This window comes from Pleurodeles waltl, chromosome 3_1 (assembly GCF_031143425.1).
Source record: "Pleurodeles waltl isolate 20211129_DDA chromosome 3_1, aPleWal1.hap1.20221129, whole genome shotgun sequence".
Lineage (NCBI taxonomy): Eukaryota > Metazoa > Chordata > Amphibia > Caudata > Salamandridae > Pleurodeles > Pleurodeles waltl.
The window spans coordinates 1,783,422,255-1,783,443,396 of record NC_090440.1 but is presented as its reverse complement, the minus strand read 5'-3'; the positions used below and the strand labels follow the sequence as shown (position 1 = coordinate 1,783,443,396).

The following is a 21,142-nucleotide window of genomic DNA, read 5'->3' as shown; positions in this document are numbered from 1 at the left end:
TGCAAGAAAAGAAAACTCAAAATGCCAAAACTTCGCATCCGGTACCCACAACATCAGTCTCAGGGCAATGCACTATGGATGAACTGGTCAGGGATATTTGCGTACGCTTTTCCCCCTCTCCCACTTCTTCCGTATCTAGTAAACAAGTTGAGTCAAAACAAACTCAAACTCATACTAATAGCACCAACATGGGCAAGGCAACCTTGGTACACAACACTACTAGACCTTTCAGTAGTACCTCATGTCAAACTGCCAAACAGACCAGATCTGTTAACACAACACAAACAACAGATCAGACATCCAAATCCAGCATCGCTGAATCTAGCAATTTGGCTCCTGAAATCCTAGAATTCGGGCACTTACACCTCACACAGGAATGTATGGAGGTCATAAAACAAGCTGGAAAACCTACCACTAGGCACTGCTATGCAAATAAGTGGAAAAGATTTGTTTATTACTGCCATAATAATCAAATTCAACCTTTACACGCATCTGCAAAAGAGATAGTAGGATACTTACTACATTTGCAAAAATCTAAACTAGCTTTCTCTTCCATTAAAATACATCTTACGGCAATTTCAGCTTACCTGCAAATTACGCACTCAACTTCATTATTTAGGATACCAGTCATAAAAGCGTTTATGGAAGGCCTAAAGAGAATTATACCACCAAGAACACCACCAGTTCCTTCATGGAACCTCAACATTGTCTTAACACGACTCATGGGTCCACCTTTTGAGCCCATGCACTCTTGTGAAATGCAATACTTAACGTGGAAAGTTGCATTTTTAATTGCCATCACATCTCTAAGAAGAGTGAGTGAAATTCAAGCATTTACCATTCAAGAACCATTTATTCAAATACACAAAAATAAAGTTGTTCTACGGACCAATCCTAAATTTTTACCAAAAGTAATCTCACCGTTCCACTTGAATCAAACAGTAGAATTACCAGTGTTCTTCCCAAAGCCAGATTCTGTGGCTGAAAGAGCACTACATACATTAGACATCAAAAGAGCACTAATGTACTACATTGACAGAACAAAACTAATTCGAAAGACAAAACAACTATTTATCGCCTTTCAAAAACCTCATACAGGAAATCCAATTTCAAAACAAGGCATTGCTAGATGGATAGTTAAGTGCATTCAAACCTGCTATCTTAAAGCTAAAAGAGAACTGCCTATTACACCAAAGGCACACTCAACCAGAAAGAAAGGTGCTACCATGGCCTTTCTAGGAAATATTCCAATGAACGAAATATGTAAGGCAGCAACATGGGCAACGCCTCATACATTTACCAAGCACTACTGTGTAGATGTGTTAACTGCACAACAAGCAACAGTAGGTCAAGCTGTACTAAGAACATTATTTCAAACTACTTCGACTCCTACAGGCTGAACCACCGCTTTTGGGGAGATAACTGCTTACTAGTCTATGCACAGCATGTGTATCTGCAGCTACACATGCCATTGAACGGAAAATGTCACTTACCCAGTGTACATCTGTTCGTGGCATTAGTCGCTGCAGATTCACATGCGCCCACCCGCCTCCCCGGGAGCCTGTAGCCGTTTAGAAGTAGATCTTAAACATTTGTAAATATATTACTTTAAACTTTATTATGTACATACACATTCACTCCATTGCATGGGCACTATTACTAGCATACACAACTCCTACCTCACCCTCTGCGGGGAAAACAATCTAAGATGGAGTCGACGCCCATGCGCAATGGAGTCGAAATGGGAGGAGTCCCTCGGTCTCGTGAATCGAAAAGACTTCTTCGAAGAAAAACAACTTGTAACACTCCGAGCCCAACACCAAATGGCGGGATGTGCACAGCATGTGAATCTGCAGCGACTAATGCCACGATCGAACATATCCCTCACAAACAACTCAGTGCAATGAACATTCATGGGTTTGGTCACTCTTGCAAATGCAGGCCCTGTACCCGCCACCCTTATCACTGAAGCAGCTGCCGATGGTGTTTCGCTGTGTGCAGCCCACTGTTGTTGTGGGTCCTGGCCTGTGCCCTTCAAATGTGGTTTTATGGAGTATTTTATTGGGCTTTCTTGTAGTTTGAGATGAGTGGCTATATTGGCTGCCTGCAGGTCACGCCGGAGAACTTGACGTTTTGTAATGTAAAAGCTTATGATAAGTGTTTAGAGGTGGGTTTGGTGACTTTGGCCGTACTGTTGTGTTACGGGGTGAAAGGGCTTAATATGCCCACATTTACCAGATACACCTCTAAACAGTAGGTAAAGGAAGAAGAGGGGCTGCTGAAGATAAGGGATCGAACCTTCTGATGGAGGCTGTAGGAAGTTGGCTCTGTATGTGCTATTTCAAAGTAAGGAATAGCATGCACAGAGTCCAAGGGTTCCTCTTAGAGGTAAGATAGTGGCAAAAAGAGATCATACTAATGCTCTATTTTGTGGTAGTGTGGTCGAGCAGTAGGCTTATCAAAGGAGTAGTGTTAAGCATTTGTTGTACATACACACGGGCAATAAATGAGGAACACACACTCCGAGACCAATCCAGGCCAATAGGGTTTGTTATAGAAAAATATCTTTTCTTAGTTTATTTTAAGAACCACAGGTTCAAATTCTACATGTAATATCTCATTTGAAAGGTATTGCAGGTAAGTACTTTAGGAACTTTGAATAATCACAATAGCATATATACTTTTTACATAAAATACATTTAGCTATTTCAAAAGTGGACACAGAGCAATTTTCAACAGTTCCTGGGGGAGGTAAAGTATTGTTAGTTCTTGCAGGTAAGTAAACCACCTACGGGGTTCAAATTGGGGTCCAAGGTAGCCCACCGTTTGGGGTTCAGAGCAACCCCAAAGTCACCACACCAGCAGCTCAGGGCCGGTCAGGTGATGAGTTCAAAGTGGTGCCCAAAACACATAGGCTTCAATGGAGAAGGGGGTGCCCCGGTTCCAGTCTGCCAGCAGGTAAGTACCCGTGTCTTCGGAGGGCAGACCAGGGGGGTTTTGTAGGGCACCGGGGGGGACACAAGTCCACACAGAAAGTACACCCTCAGCAGCGCGGGGGCGGCCGGGTGCAGTGTGCAAACAAGCGTCGGGTTCTCAATAGGATTCAATGGGAGACCAAGGGGTCTCTTCAGCGGTGCAGGCAGGCAAGGGGGGGCTCCTCGGGGTAGCCACCACCTGTGCAAGGGAGAGGACCTCCTGGGGGTCACTCCTGCACTGGAGTTCCGATCCTTCAGGTGCTGGGGGCTGCGGGTGCATGGGCTTTTCCAGCCGTCGGGATTTTAGAGTCAGGCAGTCGCGGTTATGGGGAGCCTCGGGATTCCCTCTGCAGGCGTCGCTGTGGGGGATCAGGGGGGACAACTTTGGTTACTCACAGTCTTGGAGTCGCCTGGGGGTCCTCCCTTTAGCGTTGTTTCTCCACCAGTCGAGTCGGGGTCGCCGGGTGCAGTGTTGCAAGTCTCGCGCTTCTTGCGGGGATTGCAGGGGTCTTTAAATCTGCTCCTCTGGAAACAAAGTTGCAGTCTTTGTTGAACAGGGCCGCTGTCCTCGGGAGTTTCTTGGTCTTTTGGAAGCAGGGCAGTCCTCTGAGGATTCAGAGGTCGCTGGTCCTTGGGAAAGCGTCGCTGGAGCAGGTTTCTTCTGAAGGAGGGAGACAGGCCGGTAGGGCTGGGGCCAAAGCAGTTGGTGTCTTCTTCTTCTCTGCGGGGTTTTTCAGCTCAGCAGTCCTCTTCTTCTTTAAGTTGCAGGAATCTAAATTCTTAGGTTCAGGGAAGCCCTTAAATACTAAATTTAAGGGCGTGTTTAGGTCTGGGGGGTTAGCAGCCAATGGCTACTAGCCCTGAGGGTGGGTACACCCTCTTTGTGCCTCCTCCCAAGGGGAGGGGGGCACATTCCTATCCCTATTGGGGGAATCCTCCATCTGCAAGATGGAGGATTTCTAAAAGTTAGAGTCACTTCAGCTCAGGGCACCTTAGGGGCTGTCCTGACTGGCCAGTGACTCCTCCTGGTTATTCTCATTATCTCCTCTGGCCTTGCCGCCAAAAGTGGAGCCGTGGCCGGAGGGGGCGGGCAACTCCACTAGCTGTAGTGCCCTGCGGTGCTGGAACAAAGGGGGTGAGCCTTTGAGGCTCACCGCCAGGTGTTACAGCTCCTGCCTGGGGGAGGTGATAGCATCTCCACCCAGTGCAGGCTTTGTTACTGGCCACAGAGTGACAAAGGCACTCTCCCCATGTGGCCAGCAACATGTCTCGAGTGTGGCAGGCTGCTAGAACCAGTCAGCCTACACGGGTAGTTGGTTAAGGTTTCAGGGGGCACCTCTAAGGTGCCCTCTGGGGTGTATTTTACAATAAAATGTACACTGGCATCAGTGTGCATTTATTGTGCTGAGAAGTTTGATACCAAGCTTCCCAGTTTTCAGTGTAGCCATTATGGTGCTGTGGAGTCCGTGTTTGACAGACTCCCAGACCATATACTCTTATGGCTACCCTGCACTTACAATGTCTAAGGTTTGGCTTAGACACTGTAGGGGCACAGTGCTCATGCACTGGTGCCCTCACCTATGGTATAGTGCACCCTGCCTTAGGGCTGTAAGGCCTACTAGAGGGGTGACTTATCTATACTGCATAGGCAGTGTGAGGTTGGCATGGCACCCTGAGGGGAGTGCCATGTCGACTTACTCGTTTTGTCCTCACCAGCACACACAAGCTGGCAAGCAGTGTGTCTGTGCTGAGTGAGGGGTCCCCAGGGTGGCATAAGATATGCTGCAGCCCTTAGAGACCTTCCCTGGCATCAGGGCCCTTGGTACCAGGGGTACCAGTTACAAGGGACTTACCTGGATGCCAGGGTGTGCCAATTGTGGAATCAAAAGTACAGGTTAGGGAAAGAACACTGGTGCTGGGGCCTGGTTAGCAGGCCTCAGCACACTTTCAATTCAAAACATAGCATCAGCAAAGGCAAAAAGTCAGGGGGTAACCATGCCAAGGAGGCATTTCCTTACAAAGGCCCACTGACCCCTGGGGGCAACAAGGGGGGGCAAAACATGTTGATGAGCAGAGACGGGGCTAGGGTGATAATTTTCTAGAGTCCACCCTAGATTTAATTGTTTTTAATCCTGCCAAGGGGGACCTATAATTAAGTGAAAGTGGATACAGACCGTTTTAAGGAGGCTGCGACTTGAATCCCTTCAAATAATAGGGTAATTACCAATATGATCTATCTTTCTGCTCCACTCTGAAATGTTGGCCTGCACCAGAGTGCTGTAGCACGTCCTAAGATGAAGCATTCCACAAATATGCGGGTATGGGCACTTTTAACAATTCGTAGGGGATCTAGAATTTATAGGTTTGGAATGATTGCTTCCTTTTTTTTCTCTTTTTCTTTCTTGTGTGGATTACGAATCTGAGCCTTTGTCAGATGGCCCCTCTGTGTTTAAATGTATAAATAGGTCTAGAAGATATTGCATATTTCTATTGTTATTCCATTTTAAAATGTTACTGTCTGTTGTCTGTGTACTGTAGCTTCTTGTTAGTGCAATATATATTATAGCACTTTAAGATCTTACAATTATTCTTCCAGGGTTAGCATAAAAGAGTCTTCAGTAGCTAAACTAGGATCAGTGTGCCGTAGAATATACAGAATATTTTCACATGCCTACTTTCATCATCGGCAGATATTTGATGAATATGAGGTAAGGATTACAATTCATTTTTGTTACTTCCTCTCACATTCATTTTATATGCACGTCATTGTCTGCTCGAGGATATTCTTTTAGTGTGATTAATTTTGGCCAAATTCATTTAAGAGCAGATTGTTTCATTTTATGCTAAACCCTTTCCTCTTCCATGCCGATGTTATGTTTTTGCTAATTGACAGCTAGTCAACCTATCAGAAATGCTGGAGAAGGTTTGATGAAAGCTAAGTTGATGGTAGTGTGTTTTCTGGCAATGTCATTAGTATGTAAGGCTGTAATGCCAACAAATGCCCAAAATGTGATAGGATGCGTTGTATTATCATTCATGAAACCAGATGCATCCTCTACAAAGTCAGCACTACCTGCATCCCTTTCTGCTTGACAAGTGGCTCTCTGCCCACCTGCAACCAGGAAACCATCAGATCGGAGAGTGAAAGGAAAAAAAAAGCAGGCAAGATGCCATCTTCATTTGTGCACCCAGAATCTCGAGCAACATCTCCTTATTCATCAGGATTACTCCGTCTCCTACAATTTAGGGGAGCACTACAAACACTTCTCTTTAAAGAACATGCATCCTATATCATGATGGGGGTAACAGTCAACTTCTACTGAAAAAAAGAAAGCGACTACCCTGTCCATCATTCTTTGACTTAAGTATTCTTTTAACTCTGGACAGCACAGTGCTGAGTTTCTGCACAGTTTGCACTGTACAAATACCACATATGTACACAGTAGCTTTTGTTATTGTGAAGCCTTGAAAATCCTCTGTCGAACTCAGATTTAGAGTAAAAGTTGGATATATCCCACACCATTTATAAGTCTTGGGACATAATAAATAAAATGTTCTTATAGATTGAACTGTAGCATTTCATTTTGTGATGGGTGGTATGCAGTTGCTGGCATATGTTCCCATTTGCACTGTAGTATAGCTGAAAAAGTAGTATTATAAGTTAAATGTATCCCCTGTCCAATTTAATCGGAGGTTTGATGGGTGGGTTTAGGGGAAGGATATCTGCTGAGGAAACCTAAATCGGCTACCAGCTTATTGTAGAAGATCAAACTCAGTGCTTTTTGTAAACAAGTTCCGGAGAGAGGGAGCACACTGCCTGCACTCCAGCAACAAAGTATGACCCCTATGCATCATGGTAAATGCAGTCGAATCGTAGTCCGTTCAAAAAGTAAAGTCTTTCACCTCTGTAGGTGCAGCAAGTGTTGTATATCCCTGTGCACGTGTTTTTATGGGTTTAGCCCGTCATCAGGGAGCAGCGTGGACTAGGGGCTTGCTTTTTGTAAACAAGGATGGGTCCAGCTGGTGTGTGCTTCACTCTGGTTGTTTTTATAGTGATTTCAATCTCCAGTAACAATGTAACACTACCTGAAGATGTGGAAACCCAGCCATTTAAGGGAGCTCAGAATAAGAAATTGGTATAAGTGATGCCCCTTCTACCTATGGACTTTAACAAGACACAGTGAAACCTTGAAAATGAATTGTGGACAGTATGTTCCAGGGGAGATATTCTGGGTAATATTAGTTCCTCTATTGTTGAGATAACTATAAGAGAGTGGGTGTGGGTGGCAAGATTTCTAATTTCTATCAATGCAATGGGAGTGGAGGTGTCTAAACTATATTAAATGATCTGTTGGCGTCCTTTACACTAGCCCCCAAATTTTGTTACTTGTTGATGACCGAATTGACCAAATAAAACTACTTCCAATAAAATATTATCTTGGATACAAAAAAGTAAAGATAGACACAATCAACAAAGACCCACAACTTGAATAATTGGAGAATATTTTTAACATTAGCAAAACTTGTACAGGTGCCAATGATCACAGCCATATATATATCAGTAATGAAACTATTTGAGACTTCACCTATGCCAACTCATGAGACTCTAGTGGTTGAACTTACAAAGTCATCTATATTACTGAGTGCCAGTCTATAGCTAGCAATTCAGCAATGGGCTTGCAGTCCAAATAATCCTATAAACAAGGAGCAACACACTTTTACTATGATCTAAATTAAAGCTCCAGACCTTCCCTAGACGCAGACGAAGGATTTCAACACTACCTAAGTAAATGCATGTTAAAAACTATTCCACGTTTTGCCAGGTAAGGAAAATCAAAAGATTCAAACAAGAAACCTTATTACTGACACTACACACAAAGGGAATTAAAAATTCAGTGGAGAGGAAACTAACTTGGAAAAATCAAGGCAAGACAATGAAAATCGAAAAGCACAAGCAGATTCATTAGTATGGACATTATAGATAGAGAGATCAACTAACTCAGTAGGGTAGAAGCAAACTTGGAGAAAAACATAAGTACCCAAAACATCCTCAAGTGACAAAGAAGCTCATCCCTTTACAAATATCACATGTAAATTCATTAGGCAAGGTCATAAGTTACTTCAGAGTTTTGTTTATGAAATCTTAATTACAGGCAATACCGTTCAGGTGAAAGTTTTCCCATTGTTCGCAAATTGAGTTAAATCATGTAAACTAGAAGATACCTGACAGACTACAGAGAGCAACAATAAAAAGTCATTATAGGCCTTTGATTTCATTGAACAAAGTGCAAAATAGGGACAAAGTTTCCCTACAAAATTGCTCTTGGGGCTTAGTTTTAAGCCGATGGTTTAACAGTTTCATTCTACCGTTATACAGAGGAAATTTGACACACATTAAATTGATTTGAATCGTATCCATCAATCAGAGTGTTCACACAGCTTACTGAAGTTGAGAGTATTATGGATCATAAACAAGGTAAAGAATTCATTTGTACAACCTGGTCTACAAGTGGTTAAATCACATGTGGGCAGTGCTTAAGTTGTCAAAAGAATGAGTGCCGGTCCCTGAAGCTGTCCTCAGAAGCCTGCAACTGATGCATTTAAATGTGGATGCGTCCAATTCCATGGCTGTGTAGTCTTGAATATACCCCATGCCTCTTTAATCCATCACCACCTCACTCCATGCTCATTTATCTCTTTCTTGGATATTCCTAGCTTCTCCCTTTTTGATGGTTTTGAGTCTTTTGCTTCCTTAATCTTTCCGTCTTACATTTTCTCTCTTGTTCTCAGTAAATGCCTGCTGCAGATAAATAAGTGCTGACACCAAAAATGAGTGTTGGTGGCCCCACCTGCTCAAATGAAGGCTCACATGTGGTCCAATGATTCTGAATTGGCTAATCTGGGTATAATACCAAAAGCAGCCCCCAAAATTATCTACCCTAACTTTCTTAGAGAATGTCATTCCTTAAGTTATCCTGATCACAATAAAGCTAAAAATTAAATGATCATGATGTACACCATACTGATGAGGTTGGCAATTTAAAAATTGCCTACTCTAGAGACCTTCCATCTAAAAGGAAAATTAAATATCTTGGATTTGAGGAACAGGCAGAGAAGTACCCTGATATAAAAAAAAAATGGATAACTGAATCACTAACTGCAAATTGAATGCAGAATTCCTGACCCACAGTTACCTTACAGCTATTTTCTTCATGATAGAATCTATGCTCCTGAACCATAGCAAGTAGAGAAAAACAGTTAAGTGTAATAGAACTAATAACATTTCTAGATTCAGATTGCATTGTTTGCCTTCAGTAAACGTGGAAAACCACAAATGTCTATTTTTTCAATTATAACATCTTTGACGTACTAGAAACCAAGCGTTCACAAGGAAGGCAGTCTTATGGTTTTTAACTGATTCGACCTATCTGCAAACAATTTGACCTATCAAGTGTGGTGCAAACTGATCTGTTGCATAGTTACTAAGGCTGCAAAATCAGAATTTCCTATATAGGGAGGTATCAACCTGAAGTGCAAAAGCACCCCTAATGTGAAGTACAAAATATCCACTGACTTTGTATTGGATTATTACCACAAGAAATGTCTTCGTGAAGGGGCCTGACAAAGTGCGATGGAGCGAGTCTCTCTCCATGGCTGCGCCTAGCATGTGCCCTGTCGAAATTGCTGGTCACCCGCCCTTAGCATCAACTCAGACACGGACTGCCACTGTGCCATTCGACCCTCCTGTGGACCAGGGTGAACATGAGAAATCAAAGCCATGCTTGTCTGTGAGAGCAGCTGAGACACAAGAGTGAGGCCGGGAGGAGTAGTATGCAGCAACAGACGACTAAATTATGTCCCGTGGTGGTTTACAGAGCATGAGTGGAGAGTGCAGAGTATCCGGAGTGGTAAAATAGTGCAGGAGGTGCCCTACACACCCTCGGAGGGCCCTGTGACAGCCTCGCCTGGGCTGACAGGTGAGGCTGCTGCGTAAGGCACTGCTTTTGTCATATCTGAGGCACCTGAACTGTCGGGTTGACAGCTGACCCCAGGAGACTGAAGCAGACATGGTGGACTACTGGCCACCGAAACATGAGATGAGCAGGGCACCAGATGCTGAGAAAGGAGCCTAGTGCAGCCAGGCTAGGAATGGAGAAGCGTGTGCTGAGAGCCACTGATTGCAGCAGCCTATTGTGGTTATGAGGATGTGGGCCATGTTATAATTAACGGGCTCCCGTCAAGCAGAGGTTCAGAGCTGCAGCAAGGAACATGAAACCAGGAGTGCAGGAGGTTGGGAGCCACAGTATGTAATGTGACATGGGCCCTGGAAATTGCACCAAGGACACAAAGGGTCTCTATTGTGAAATCAGAGCTCTGAAGAGTGCCTTCGTGGCATACTCTGGTGAAGAATGGTGCGGTAAACACCCTCACAACCGGGACTGGAAGAATATGTTATTAGTGTGCACAGGCGACCCATTGATGTTCCACTATCTCGAAGTCCACTGAATAACAGCTGGTGACCTACTGGGAGACTGGACTGAGGTTACACATGCCTATGGACTTGAGGGTTCACAATCTCAAAGGAGGCAAAAGCCTGTCAGCTAAAAGACAAGCCAGCTCACAGATGATGATCCTGATAGTATGTTGAAAACTGTGGAGTCCACACTAGAAGGATATGGGAATAAAATGTGATGCTATTTTTAAGGTGATTCTCAATGGCAAAAACGTGCTGGAAAGCAAGATAGACGCAGGGCCTACTGACGTCCACCTTCTTAGAATGGATAATAGCTCACTTGCGGAGAGAGTGACACAGAATGAATGTGTTCCTTGAGACCTATGGTAATTGAAATGCAAGCCCAAATCTATGAAATGGCAGGAGACATAGAAATACTGTATGACAGGGTGAATGCGCTGACGTGCAGTCATACAGGAACAATATGAGGCTGATTGGGATCCCAGAGAAGCCAGAGGGCATTACACCAGGATTATTCCTAGAGCAATGGCTCGTGACAAACATATTTGAAGGTTCGACTCTAAAGTTCTTTCTAATCAAGCGTACCCATAGAGTGCTGGGATGACCACCAATCCTTGGACATATGAGGGCCTAGCTCTTGATCTTCAGGGACGTCAACAAGATCCTCAGCATGCTCTTGAACAATTGGCTGTTAATTTTAAACAATGCCAATATGTGTGTCTTCGCCGACTACACCACTTAAATCCAGAGTCAGCACCAAGACTCCCTGGATATCATACAAGCACTCAACACAAGGATGTGCTGTGTAAGTTACGTTTCTAGGCCAAACTACAGGTAATTTTGGATGGTAGAATGTTCTTCTTTATGCACCCCGCCCAGGCATGGGAGTGGATGGAATCTATGTACATTCTCTGGACAGGCTGCACATATCTGTCATGGGACCCCAGGAACTGGAGGAAACAGACTTGTAAGATGAGGACCCTAAGTGATGGCCGACCTTCATCAGAATAGGTTGCACAGGAAAGAGACCGACTGGTCAAGGATGTATCCAGATACAGAGACAAGGCTGTTTGCACTTTGGATTCAGAGCTAGGGTCTCGTGGGAACCCAGAGAACTCTGAGGCCACCTCCGCGGCTGCTTTTCTGGATGTTGGCCCTGAGGTCATCCGATGGCATCGGGTACTGTGGGCTAGTAAGTACTGATGGGGAGGGGTAGTCTGTCTATCCGGATATTGGTATCAGACTACTGTAACAGTGGAGCACTCCAATTGAGACGTGTTTTATCATGGTAATGTTATGCTGCTGAAAGGTTAGTAATGTGGATTCTCCAGTCCGAGGGGACATATAAATTGCCAGGAAGGTTACAATATAGGGAGGATAAGTGAAACATGACATGGGTGACCTGCTTGTACTTACTTCTGAGAAGATCTTGGATTGCTGACCCGGGTCACTTTTATTTATTTTTCTATTTCACATGCGCCACAAGTGAACCGAATGGTAGTTCTATTTAAAGATGTGAGGGATTGGGTTGTGGCATAGTTGGACAAGCCCTAACTTGGAGGGCCTTTATTACCGGAAAATATACAGGGAATGTTATTGTGGCACAATTACAATGTGTAGGCTGGCGGACATTCCATCATTGTAGCTGCTGTTGTGGAAATGGCCAGATGCGACAGCAGAGCTGGGTTGACATTGCTCACACACTCTTTAAATGTGCATTGGTTATGTTTTTTAACCTTGTAATGTATTAAGGCTGAGTATGCCGGCCAAAAGAACGGCAGTAATATCCTATCTAAAATGTAGATCCATCCATTTTGCAATTATTCAGGATGTGAAGTCTTATTGACCCCTTTCCGTACTGAATAGTGAATATAAAATCCTGCGAAAGGTAATGGGGAGTAGACTAACGCCACATATTGGTGAGCTGGTCCATACAGATCAAAACAGGTTTATTCCTTCATGGAGTACACACCTGAACTCGAGAAGTTTGTTTATGGTCCTGGACAAGGCACCCTGTGTGGCCCTGTCATGGGTATCAAAAAAGTATTCTGGATAGTCGGGTGGCCTTTTTTGTGTGCAGTGTTGGAAAAGCTTGATCTGGGAATATAACCTGGATACAGTGGTGATATGGGCAGCCGGTGTCCAGTTTGCGCACTGGGCAGTTTTTTTTCCTGAACCTTGGTTGATCCAGAAGGGAACTCGCAGGGGTACCCACTCTCAGCCATCTTCTTCACAATGGCTATGGAGCTGTTGGCCTGTGAATTTCGTGAGAGGGCCCAGGACTGGGGTATAGAGTTGGATATGGGTGTCCATGTGATCTCACTCTATGCAGATGATGCTTTGCTGTATCTGCTTGAACTCTGGACGAGTTTAAGGAATGTTATGAAAGTACTGGAAGATTTTGGCCTTTTCCCTGGATTAAAGGTAACTTGGGGTCGGTCTTGTTTGTTCTTGTTCTACTTGTGGGGTGGGGATAAGGCAGGTGGGGGAGGGGAGGTGGTAGACTGATTGGCTAACCACTCACTACAGGAGGGTACAAGCCCTTTCCTGAAAAGGAAATAAGACACTTTCTGATATCTTGAGTGCAGGTGTACCATGCAGAGAAATGTTTGGTGGCTGGTAATGCGGGGAAGTTATCACCAGAATTAAGTTGGCCTTACCCTTTTGGTCCTGTCACCCTTTTTCGCCTATGGGTTGTCTTTACAGTAATGAAATGATCCTACTATTGCAATTGCTAGATCTGTTTGTGGCAAATACCATGATGTTGTAGAAACAGTTTTTAGCGAGTTGAGTGAACTCATTCAACTGATTTGGGCAAATGAAAGGAAACGTTTAGCGTATGCTACAACAGCATAATCACTAAGTAAAGTAAAATTTTGATGTGTAATATTACCTTAGTTCATATGACCAATGAGGTGAATTACAGAGGTCACTTGTCGAGAGGCTCTGGATCTTGGCCGGGTTCCAGGATCACTCAGGGGTATTGGGAATGCTGATGAGCACCCAAGGAGATGTTAAGGGGGGGGCACACCAGAACAGCCAAGGTTGCTCTGTTCTTCTGACATAGGTACGTGATTTGGATGGATGGATGGATGGATGGAGGGGAGGGGAGGGTGCACCCTGTGCATCTGAAATACCCCTATGGTGCTTACCCGAATTTGCCACTCTGGCCCAAGAGTTCACTGACAGGCCACTGAATGAGATGTGATGTTAACGGTGGGAATTGTAAATCCTAGGATCATATTGACTATGTTTAAGGCACTAAGTGAAGAGATAGGGTTGACGGCTGGCCATTTTATGGTTCATGCAGCATTAACAAAGGCAGTGTGACTTGCGTGGGGACCGACAATACCAAACTGGAGAAGTCCTTTGTGATTTATAATATACTCACAATGAGAAGCCACAGGCACATGGTGACCATATTATATCAGACTTTACACTAGTTTTTCATACTGACCTTTCCTTAGTACAAGCTAGATGGGGGCGAGATCTAGGTAAGGAGATCTCAGATCTTGACTGGAACAATGCTCTCTGTTATCCTAAAATAGTCACCAGGAACCAGCGGTTTAAATTCACGCAGTTTAACCATCAGCATCAGACATACCTTTCACCACACCAGGTTTCCAGGATATTTCCTGGACCACAGGATCTTTGTTCTAGATATCGACAGCCTCAGGCATATTTTTATCAGTCAGTGTGGACTTGTGGAGGATTCTGAGATACTGGTAAACAGAAATCAAGATGGTGGGGGATATAATTGAGAAAACAATTATCATTGGTCACTCTACCTCTGCATGTTGGGCATTATAAAACGGCCCAAATCCTCAAAAGACAAATGCTGCTTTGTTGACTTAGCATTTATCTTAGCTAATCATAATGTGGGATGCACGGGCCGAACGACACCATAAAGTACACAGTGGTTGACTGAAGTGCATGAATGGACGATTGAAGGGTTGGCACGGGTCCTGAGGTGATAATGAACGTCACTTGACATGAAGCCTAGAAGGACGAACTGCTGCTGTGATTGAACAGTATATTGCTCTTTGGATCTGAAGAATGTATCTTCCAGGGGACTGGAGAGAGGTATTGGAGAACACTGTGGGCCCTAGATACAAGAAGGGAAAAGATGTACACTGGCAACCCCTGACATAGGAGAGATTTTCAGAGAGGTAGAATATGGGGTAACTGTATAGGTGGATCTGAAGAGGTTTAGATTTGATGTAGAAATGTAGACAAAAGGGGAAAAATGGGTCATGAGTTATGGGGCATTGAATTTGGGGTTAATTACTATGTCATTACTGATCGCTGTCGAGGATGCATAATGGTTACCAAATGAATGATTATTGTCTTTTATTACTGATTTACATCTTGTGCGTAAATATAAAACAGATAAAGAACCACAAAAGGTGATGGGAGAATGTTTGAAAATAGTCTTACCCAGTGGTTCGTAACCTGTGGTCTGGGGACATGTGGGGGGCCGGCCCGCGAAGCCTGGTCGGGGGATTTGTGACTGGTTAGAAAATTCAATATTGGCAGATTAATACATTGTATTTAACTAAGGAAGAAAAATGTAAAATGTTAAAACGTTCTACAAATTAGAAGGAATTTGAAATGGATGGCTAATGTTTAAATTAGTTAAGTTCAGATGGATTCTTAAGAGCAGTGCAAGTGCCTCAAACAGTATATGGTACGGACAGTGAATGATCTCAGTTGAATTTAAACTAGCTCCAACATTCCAATGACATTTTTAAATAAGTTTGTGAATTAAATGAAATGTCATCTCTCTGTATTTGAATGCTTGTTTCTGTATGTTTTTGTGTATTGTTTATGATTCAAATCATTGAAAAATTAGGCCGGGTGGCCCGCTTCCGTTAATGACTCAGTTGGGATCCCTGGATTCCAGTAAGAATTCAGTGGCGTCTTCAGGTCCCAGTAATGATAAAGTGGGGGCCCACAGAAATCAAAAAGGTTAGGTCTAAACCAGAAGCCGGCACTGTGAATAGCATCTCAGTTCGTCCCATTTCACCCATTGCACTACTCTGATAGAGGTCTGCCTTATGCTGATCAGTGCTGACTTGTATCTTGTGGTACCAGCCCTCCCTGAACTGCAGGACAGATTCCTCCAAGAGGCCAACACAAGCAACCCCAGACCGGTTTCAGCATTGTGAGTGAGATGTAGCCTGGATTCTGTGGCACGTAGGATCATGTCAGAGCATAACCTGGGCTGCCTTAGGCGTTACTCCTAGCACAAGAAAGATGAGGATTGCTGGCTAATAGTCTAAACCATTGACCGGTGCTCTGGATAGCGTTCTAACCCATCTTTTTCGCCCACTTTACCACTCTATACAGAGGCCTTGCCAGGCAGTTCGTGCTGGACTGTTCACATGAGAAGCAGGGTCAGTACTGATTTGCTAATGCAGGCATCTGTCTACGTTGATCAATAGGCCAAAAACGATGGGTTAGAATGCTGCCCAGAGCGATTGCCACTAGTGTAGAAAAATTAACAAGTGTTCCTCCCATTGCTTTTTGTATGTTTAACTTTTCACTATATATAGCTTTGCAGCGAATCTCCAGAATAAAATAATCAAATGTATTTGACTGATTTAGGGATGGTTTGCTTCCCCTTCATTTTAAGCTACAGTAGTTGGTACCTGGAGATGTAAAAAAAAATGAAGGTGAAATCCTGGGGAATTTGTCTGCATTGTAGACAGATTTTAATATTGTTATTCAAGAGACCTCTTTTAAGTGACTTGAAAAATAACCACAAAACGACTTCCTGACCTTTGCTGATAACTTTCATTGAATGCCTTTTCAGTGAAATTCAATTCGTTCATGGGAATTTTAACTTATTACATTACGAAAGATTGATTTAATTTAACAGCGAAATGAATCAATGCTGATGTACTATACTTCTGTTAAAATGACCTGAAATTATTTCCTTTCGTACACAGAACGAGACGTTTTTGTGTCATCGATTCACCAAATTTGTGATGAAATATAACTTGATGTCCAAGGATAACCTGATTGTACCAATTTTGGAAGAAGAGGTGCAGAATTCAGTTGCTGGGGAAAGTGAAGCATGATAAGAATCGTGGCACAGAAACACTGCACTGAACACATGATAAACAATAATTACGATGTACTGTATATATCATTTTAGACACTTCAATCATGTATTCTTATTAGAGCTTCTTTGTTTAGTATAGGTTTTGTATGCTACGTACATTGCCTTTTAAAATGGGGAATACTTTAAGTTATTAATGGGTCGTATATTCAACAGTGTGGCACTCATGGTTTTTAAATAAGAGTATTATCTGTTTATGAAGCCTGTTAATAAAATGATTTACATTTCTGTAAAATTGCTGCTAAACAATCATTTGATCACCGTTATCGCTAAAAGGAATATGTCTATTAGGAAAACGTGAGATTAAAATTTCACAAAAGGCGTTTTACGGATATTATTTCAAAATTACATTAAACTGATTCTTCTAGGCCACAGTACGAGATCTTTCAAGACTGACGTATTTCTGGATTCATTGTTTATATTGAGCCGTTTCTCTTTTGGTTGTGGTTTACTTTTTATAAATCATGGAAGATTTTCTCCCCCTCTCTAGGGAGGAGTGAGGTGGCAGAACTTGGAATGATCAGTGGATTGATCATCTACACCTCTAAGGACTGGGAGATGGCATTTGGTCCTAATATACCTTTTTAAAAGATATTTTACCAGTTTAGTAAGAACGGACGGCTTACTACTTTATTTTTTGATGCTGCTTTTATTTTTTGTATTTTACATATTGGGCTTGTAATTTCTACAGTGTGGCTTTGAGTGTCATAACACTTATTTCTGAAAGTTATTTTCATGTACATTAGTTATTGCTGTGCGTCGTGCAAAGTACTCCAGAGAAGGTTTTGACCAAAGGTCATCCAATTTAGTGGTCCTCGGCGCGCATGTATTGAGGGTATCTATCTCTGGGTAACGTTGCTAGCTACTGCATATATTCTTTCATTTTCTGTGTATTCAGGTCGTGAGGTATTTGTTACAACAGTGAAGGTAAAAGCAAAAATACTTGTCGGAAGCCTTGTAGACACAGTGCCTCAGACACTTGGAGCGGTCGAGTTCAAATACATTACTGAGAAATGTAATAATGCAGCAGTTCTGACTAGCCTGGGAGGTGCATACAGGACTTTCTTTAGAAGCTGTTCCTCCTGGCAGAAACAGTAGTGGTAGAGGGAGAGGGAAGCCACAGGAGGATGGTGTGTGACAGTGAGGCCAGCTGGAGTGTCTGGCACCTGCTGAGTGACCATTAACTGCTTGGAAGGCGAGAGAGTGGTTGCATAGGGCCAACGTGAAAAATGCCCCCTAAGGAATGTAAGCAGAGACTTGGAAGATTGACTTTTTCAGCACTAAATCTTTTAACATCTGAGGTGATGCCACTAAGACGGTGGGTCTAACGCAGGTTGAGCCCCTTATTTTGCCCTTATCAAGGGATCTGCAGGGCATGCCATAACCAATGGACACTAACATTGTTCCCGCTAGTGATTCTATCGAGATTGGCAAGAATGGATAACTACTGACCATGTAATGAGGCACCTAGACTACAGGACGCTGAAGCGAAACAGCGGGTGCAAAGTTTTGTGGTCATCCAACGCCAGCAGTTTGTATGATGTGCATACTCTTCGTTTGTGAACCTAGAAATTAAGTTAGAGATCCTTAAAAAAAGAAGCCATCACAAGTAAGAGTTGACTCCTGGGGCTGATGTCCTGACAGCAGCACGACGCCTGAAACCAGAGGTGCACCGACTTTTACGTATATGGATTTTTTTAGGAGGCTGCAGATCAGTGCCATTGTTTTGTAATTTTTGCAGTTGCCAACCAAGACTTCTAATGGAAAAGGGCAAGAGACTGAGCACATGGTTTTGTAACCTAAGGAGCCCCTAGACAGCGTGATTTAATCAACATAAGGGCAAGAAAAAAATATTGAGGCACATTACACAATCTGTGCTGTCAGACCTGAGCCGTTGTACCTAATACGTCGACTGGATCTTATGGGTTCAAAAAGGAATTACATTCCTGGGAGTGGAGGCATTCCTCTAGTTCGCGGTACAGGACAAAGTGAATTTCTGAAAATGATGTAAGATTTTCTGCAGGCAAAAATACTTCAGGGTAAAATTCAGTGCAGAGAACAACACCCGAGTTGAACTAGGCACCATTTTACTTCAGGATTGGTGAATCCCGACTGATAATGTATCCACTTGAAGCTTTGTCGGACTGACTTTTATATAACCCATTATTGTGCTGTACAATAGACGTGGTACACCATTTTAGCCCTAACGTGAAAATCATGTCTTTATTAAGGTCCTTTTTTTTCCCCCCCTCACATTCCCTCTGCCGCCTACCATTAAACTCGTGTTTGTGCGGGGCACAGTGGCACAGCAGATTTAATATAGAGAACATGTTTGAGATTATGTCCTATAAAATAAGATTGTGGGGGCGCTTTTTGAATTCATGAATGTTTTGAATTAATGAGGTTGTTCTTGCTTCATGGTATGCATTTTTGCAGTGGCCCTGCATTCTTCCTTTATTGCTTAAATAAAAAGTTTTACATTTACGAGTACACACTGTACATGTGTATGTTACTTCTAATATAACATCCAATCTTTTGGTAAGGTTTAATAGCAAAATATTGTAATTTCTCTGCAATTTGAAATTGCATTCTTTGGATACTTTACTACAATGTAAATCTGGATTAATGGATTTATGTATTTTTTTTAACCCACAGTAGCTCTATCAATGGTCCTCCCAGCTTTTGCCAATTTCTCCTTTTTGACTGTCGATTTTAGTTGGCAGTCATTAAACACAGGTTTAGAATCCACACTGAAATATTGCAAAGCCTAACAACCATGTGCCCTCCTTTTTTGTCATGAACATAATACTGGTGAAGTATTCTTTCAAAACTGATTCTAATGCTTACTTCTAACTGCAGATTCCTTGCAATGTGAATTCTCTCCTGGTGTCAAACTGGACCGGAGACAAAGCAGTAATTCTGCGTGCCGGTAGGTGGCATAGTGTGGCTTCACGCTGATGTCATTGCATTCAGAAAATGATGAGCAGAGCTACATACAAGTGCCACCCATGTGAGCTGATGTCCATTCCTTTCTGCATCTTGAGATGGGGATCCAGAGCTTCTCCTTTTATCTTCAAGACCCATTGCTTATTAAATGTTTTAAGTGTACAAGAGAAAATGTCACCTCCCACACAACAAAAGTGTTCATGTAGAGACTGTCGCAAATGTATTTCTGTGACAGACCCACACAAAGTGTCTGCTGTTGGAGCACGACTCCTGAGAAAGACCCCTCGTGGCCAATGGTCAGACTCAAAGGAAGGTCCTGTTCCCACTCCCAAAGCAAGTCTCTCAGCAGGTCATCGCCACAATCGGAGCTTTCACATAAGTCCAACCCAAAGATTTAAAAACAGGAATCTGCTTCCCTCCACTCAGAATCTCGAAAGGGTGTAGGTTTATCCACTTTCTCTTTCCTAATTTCCAGCAAAGTCTAGTCCTCATGCTCCCGGAGTTCCTGGGTCCATCTGCGACATCACAGCAAGTAGAAGCCTTTTGAGAGTCCATGCTGCACATTTTTTGCAGTTAACTGGTTCCTTCTGGCATGCCTTCAGGCCCCAAGGATCCAAAGGGCTCACCAGTCAGACTTCTGCTGGCGGGTATGCCTTTGATGCAATCTGAACCCACATCAGGTTGAACAATATCTCTGGTGCAGACTTTGATTCCAGCACCACTGTAGGCACCAGTTTCCTTTGTATGGATGCCAAAGGAGGATTTGTATCTCATTGTGTCATTTCACTCTGAGCACAATCTACCACTTGTGCCCAGCTCCGACCGGTATGCACCTGAAGGTAACCCTGATTTTAACATTTTGCCCATTCCACGTTATGGAGCCCAAATTGCACAATATTTTCAGACGCTGACAGTGACAGTTATGACGAGGTTGGCCCATAACATGATGAGGAAAACTGATATGAAGAATTCCAAGATGCCAGTAGTCTGGATACTTGTTCATATACTAGCCTTATGTCTCTTGACCTACTGAGGAAAGGGACTCCTTCGCAGTCTTTATGCAAAGGGTGGCAGAAGTCTTGGATCTACAGCTGCCTGAAGTGAAATTCATAATACATTATGGCTTGGACATGAGTGCTCGAGTTAAGCAATGGGTACCAGTGTGGCATTTCCAGCACCTCACCTGAATGAGGTCTCCAGGCCTCTTTAGGATGTCCAAGCATCTCTGATGGCCATTCTGTTTGAGGGTTTTCGCCTCTGGCAATGAAGCAGATTCGGCCCTGGAATGGTTGAAGGAAACCAGGGCCTCAGTATATTCTTTGTGCCTTTTCACCTCCACCAAACGATTCCACCTACAATTTCAACCTCTCTGTGGCTACGATGAGGGTTTTCAGTTTAGTAAATGACCAATTCCTCCACCAGCCCTTTTGTGGTCAAGGCTGTACAACGTGCAGCTCAGTCCCTTGTCCCTCCTGCATTGGCATCTGTAAAACCTCTTTAGTGTGTCTTTGCCAGCACAGATCCAACCTGTTGGAGGGGAGTTCCAGTATTTCCCCCAAGGGTGAAGGCCATTCACTTCAGACAAGTGGTTCCTTCAGATTGTACTTTTTCTACCCCAGGTCC

At 43.3% G+C, this 21,142-nt stretch overlaps 1 protein-coding gene across 2 annotated transcripts in view; it reads left to right on the top strand.

Annotated features, from left to right (window-relative positions):
• The window catches only part of LOC138285629 (MOB-like protein phocein), a 464,238-nt gene extending 447,342 nt beyond the window's left edge, over positions 1-16,896 (top strand). For both annotated transcript variants that reach the window (XM_069225826.1, XM_069225823.1), the window contains 2 exons: positions 5,572-5,683; positions 16,401-16,896. In XM_069225826.1, the coding sequence (XP_069081927.1) occupies positions 5,572-5,683; positions 16,401-16,532 (244 nt within the window). In that variant the 3' untranslated portion in view covers positions 16,533-16,896. The remainder of the gene's footprint in view (positions 1-5,571; positions 5,684-16,400) is intronic.
• The last annotated feature ends 4,246 nt before the right edge of the window (positions 16,897-21,142 follow it).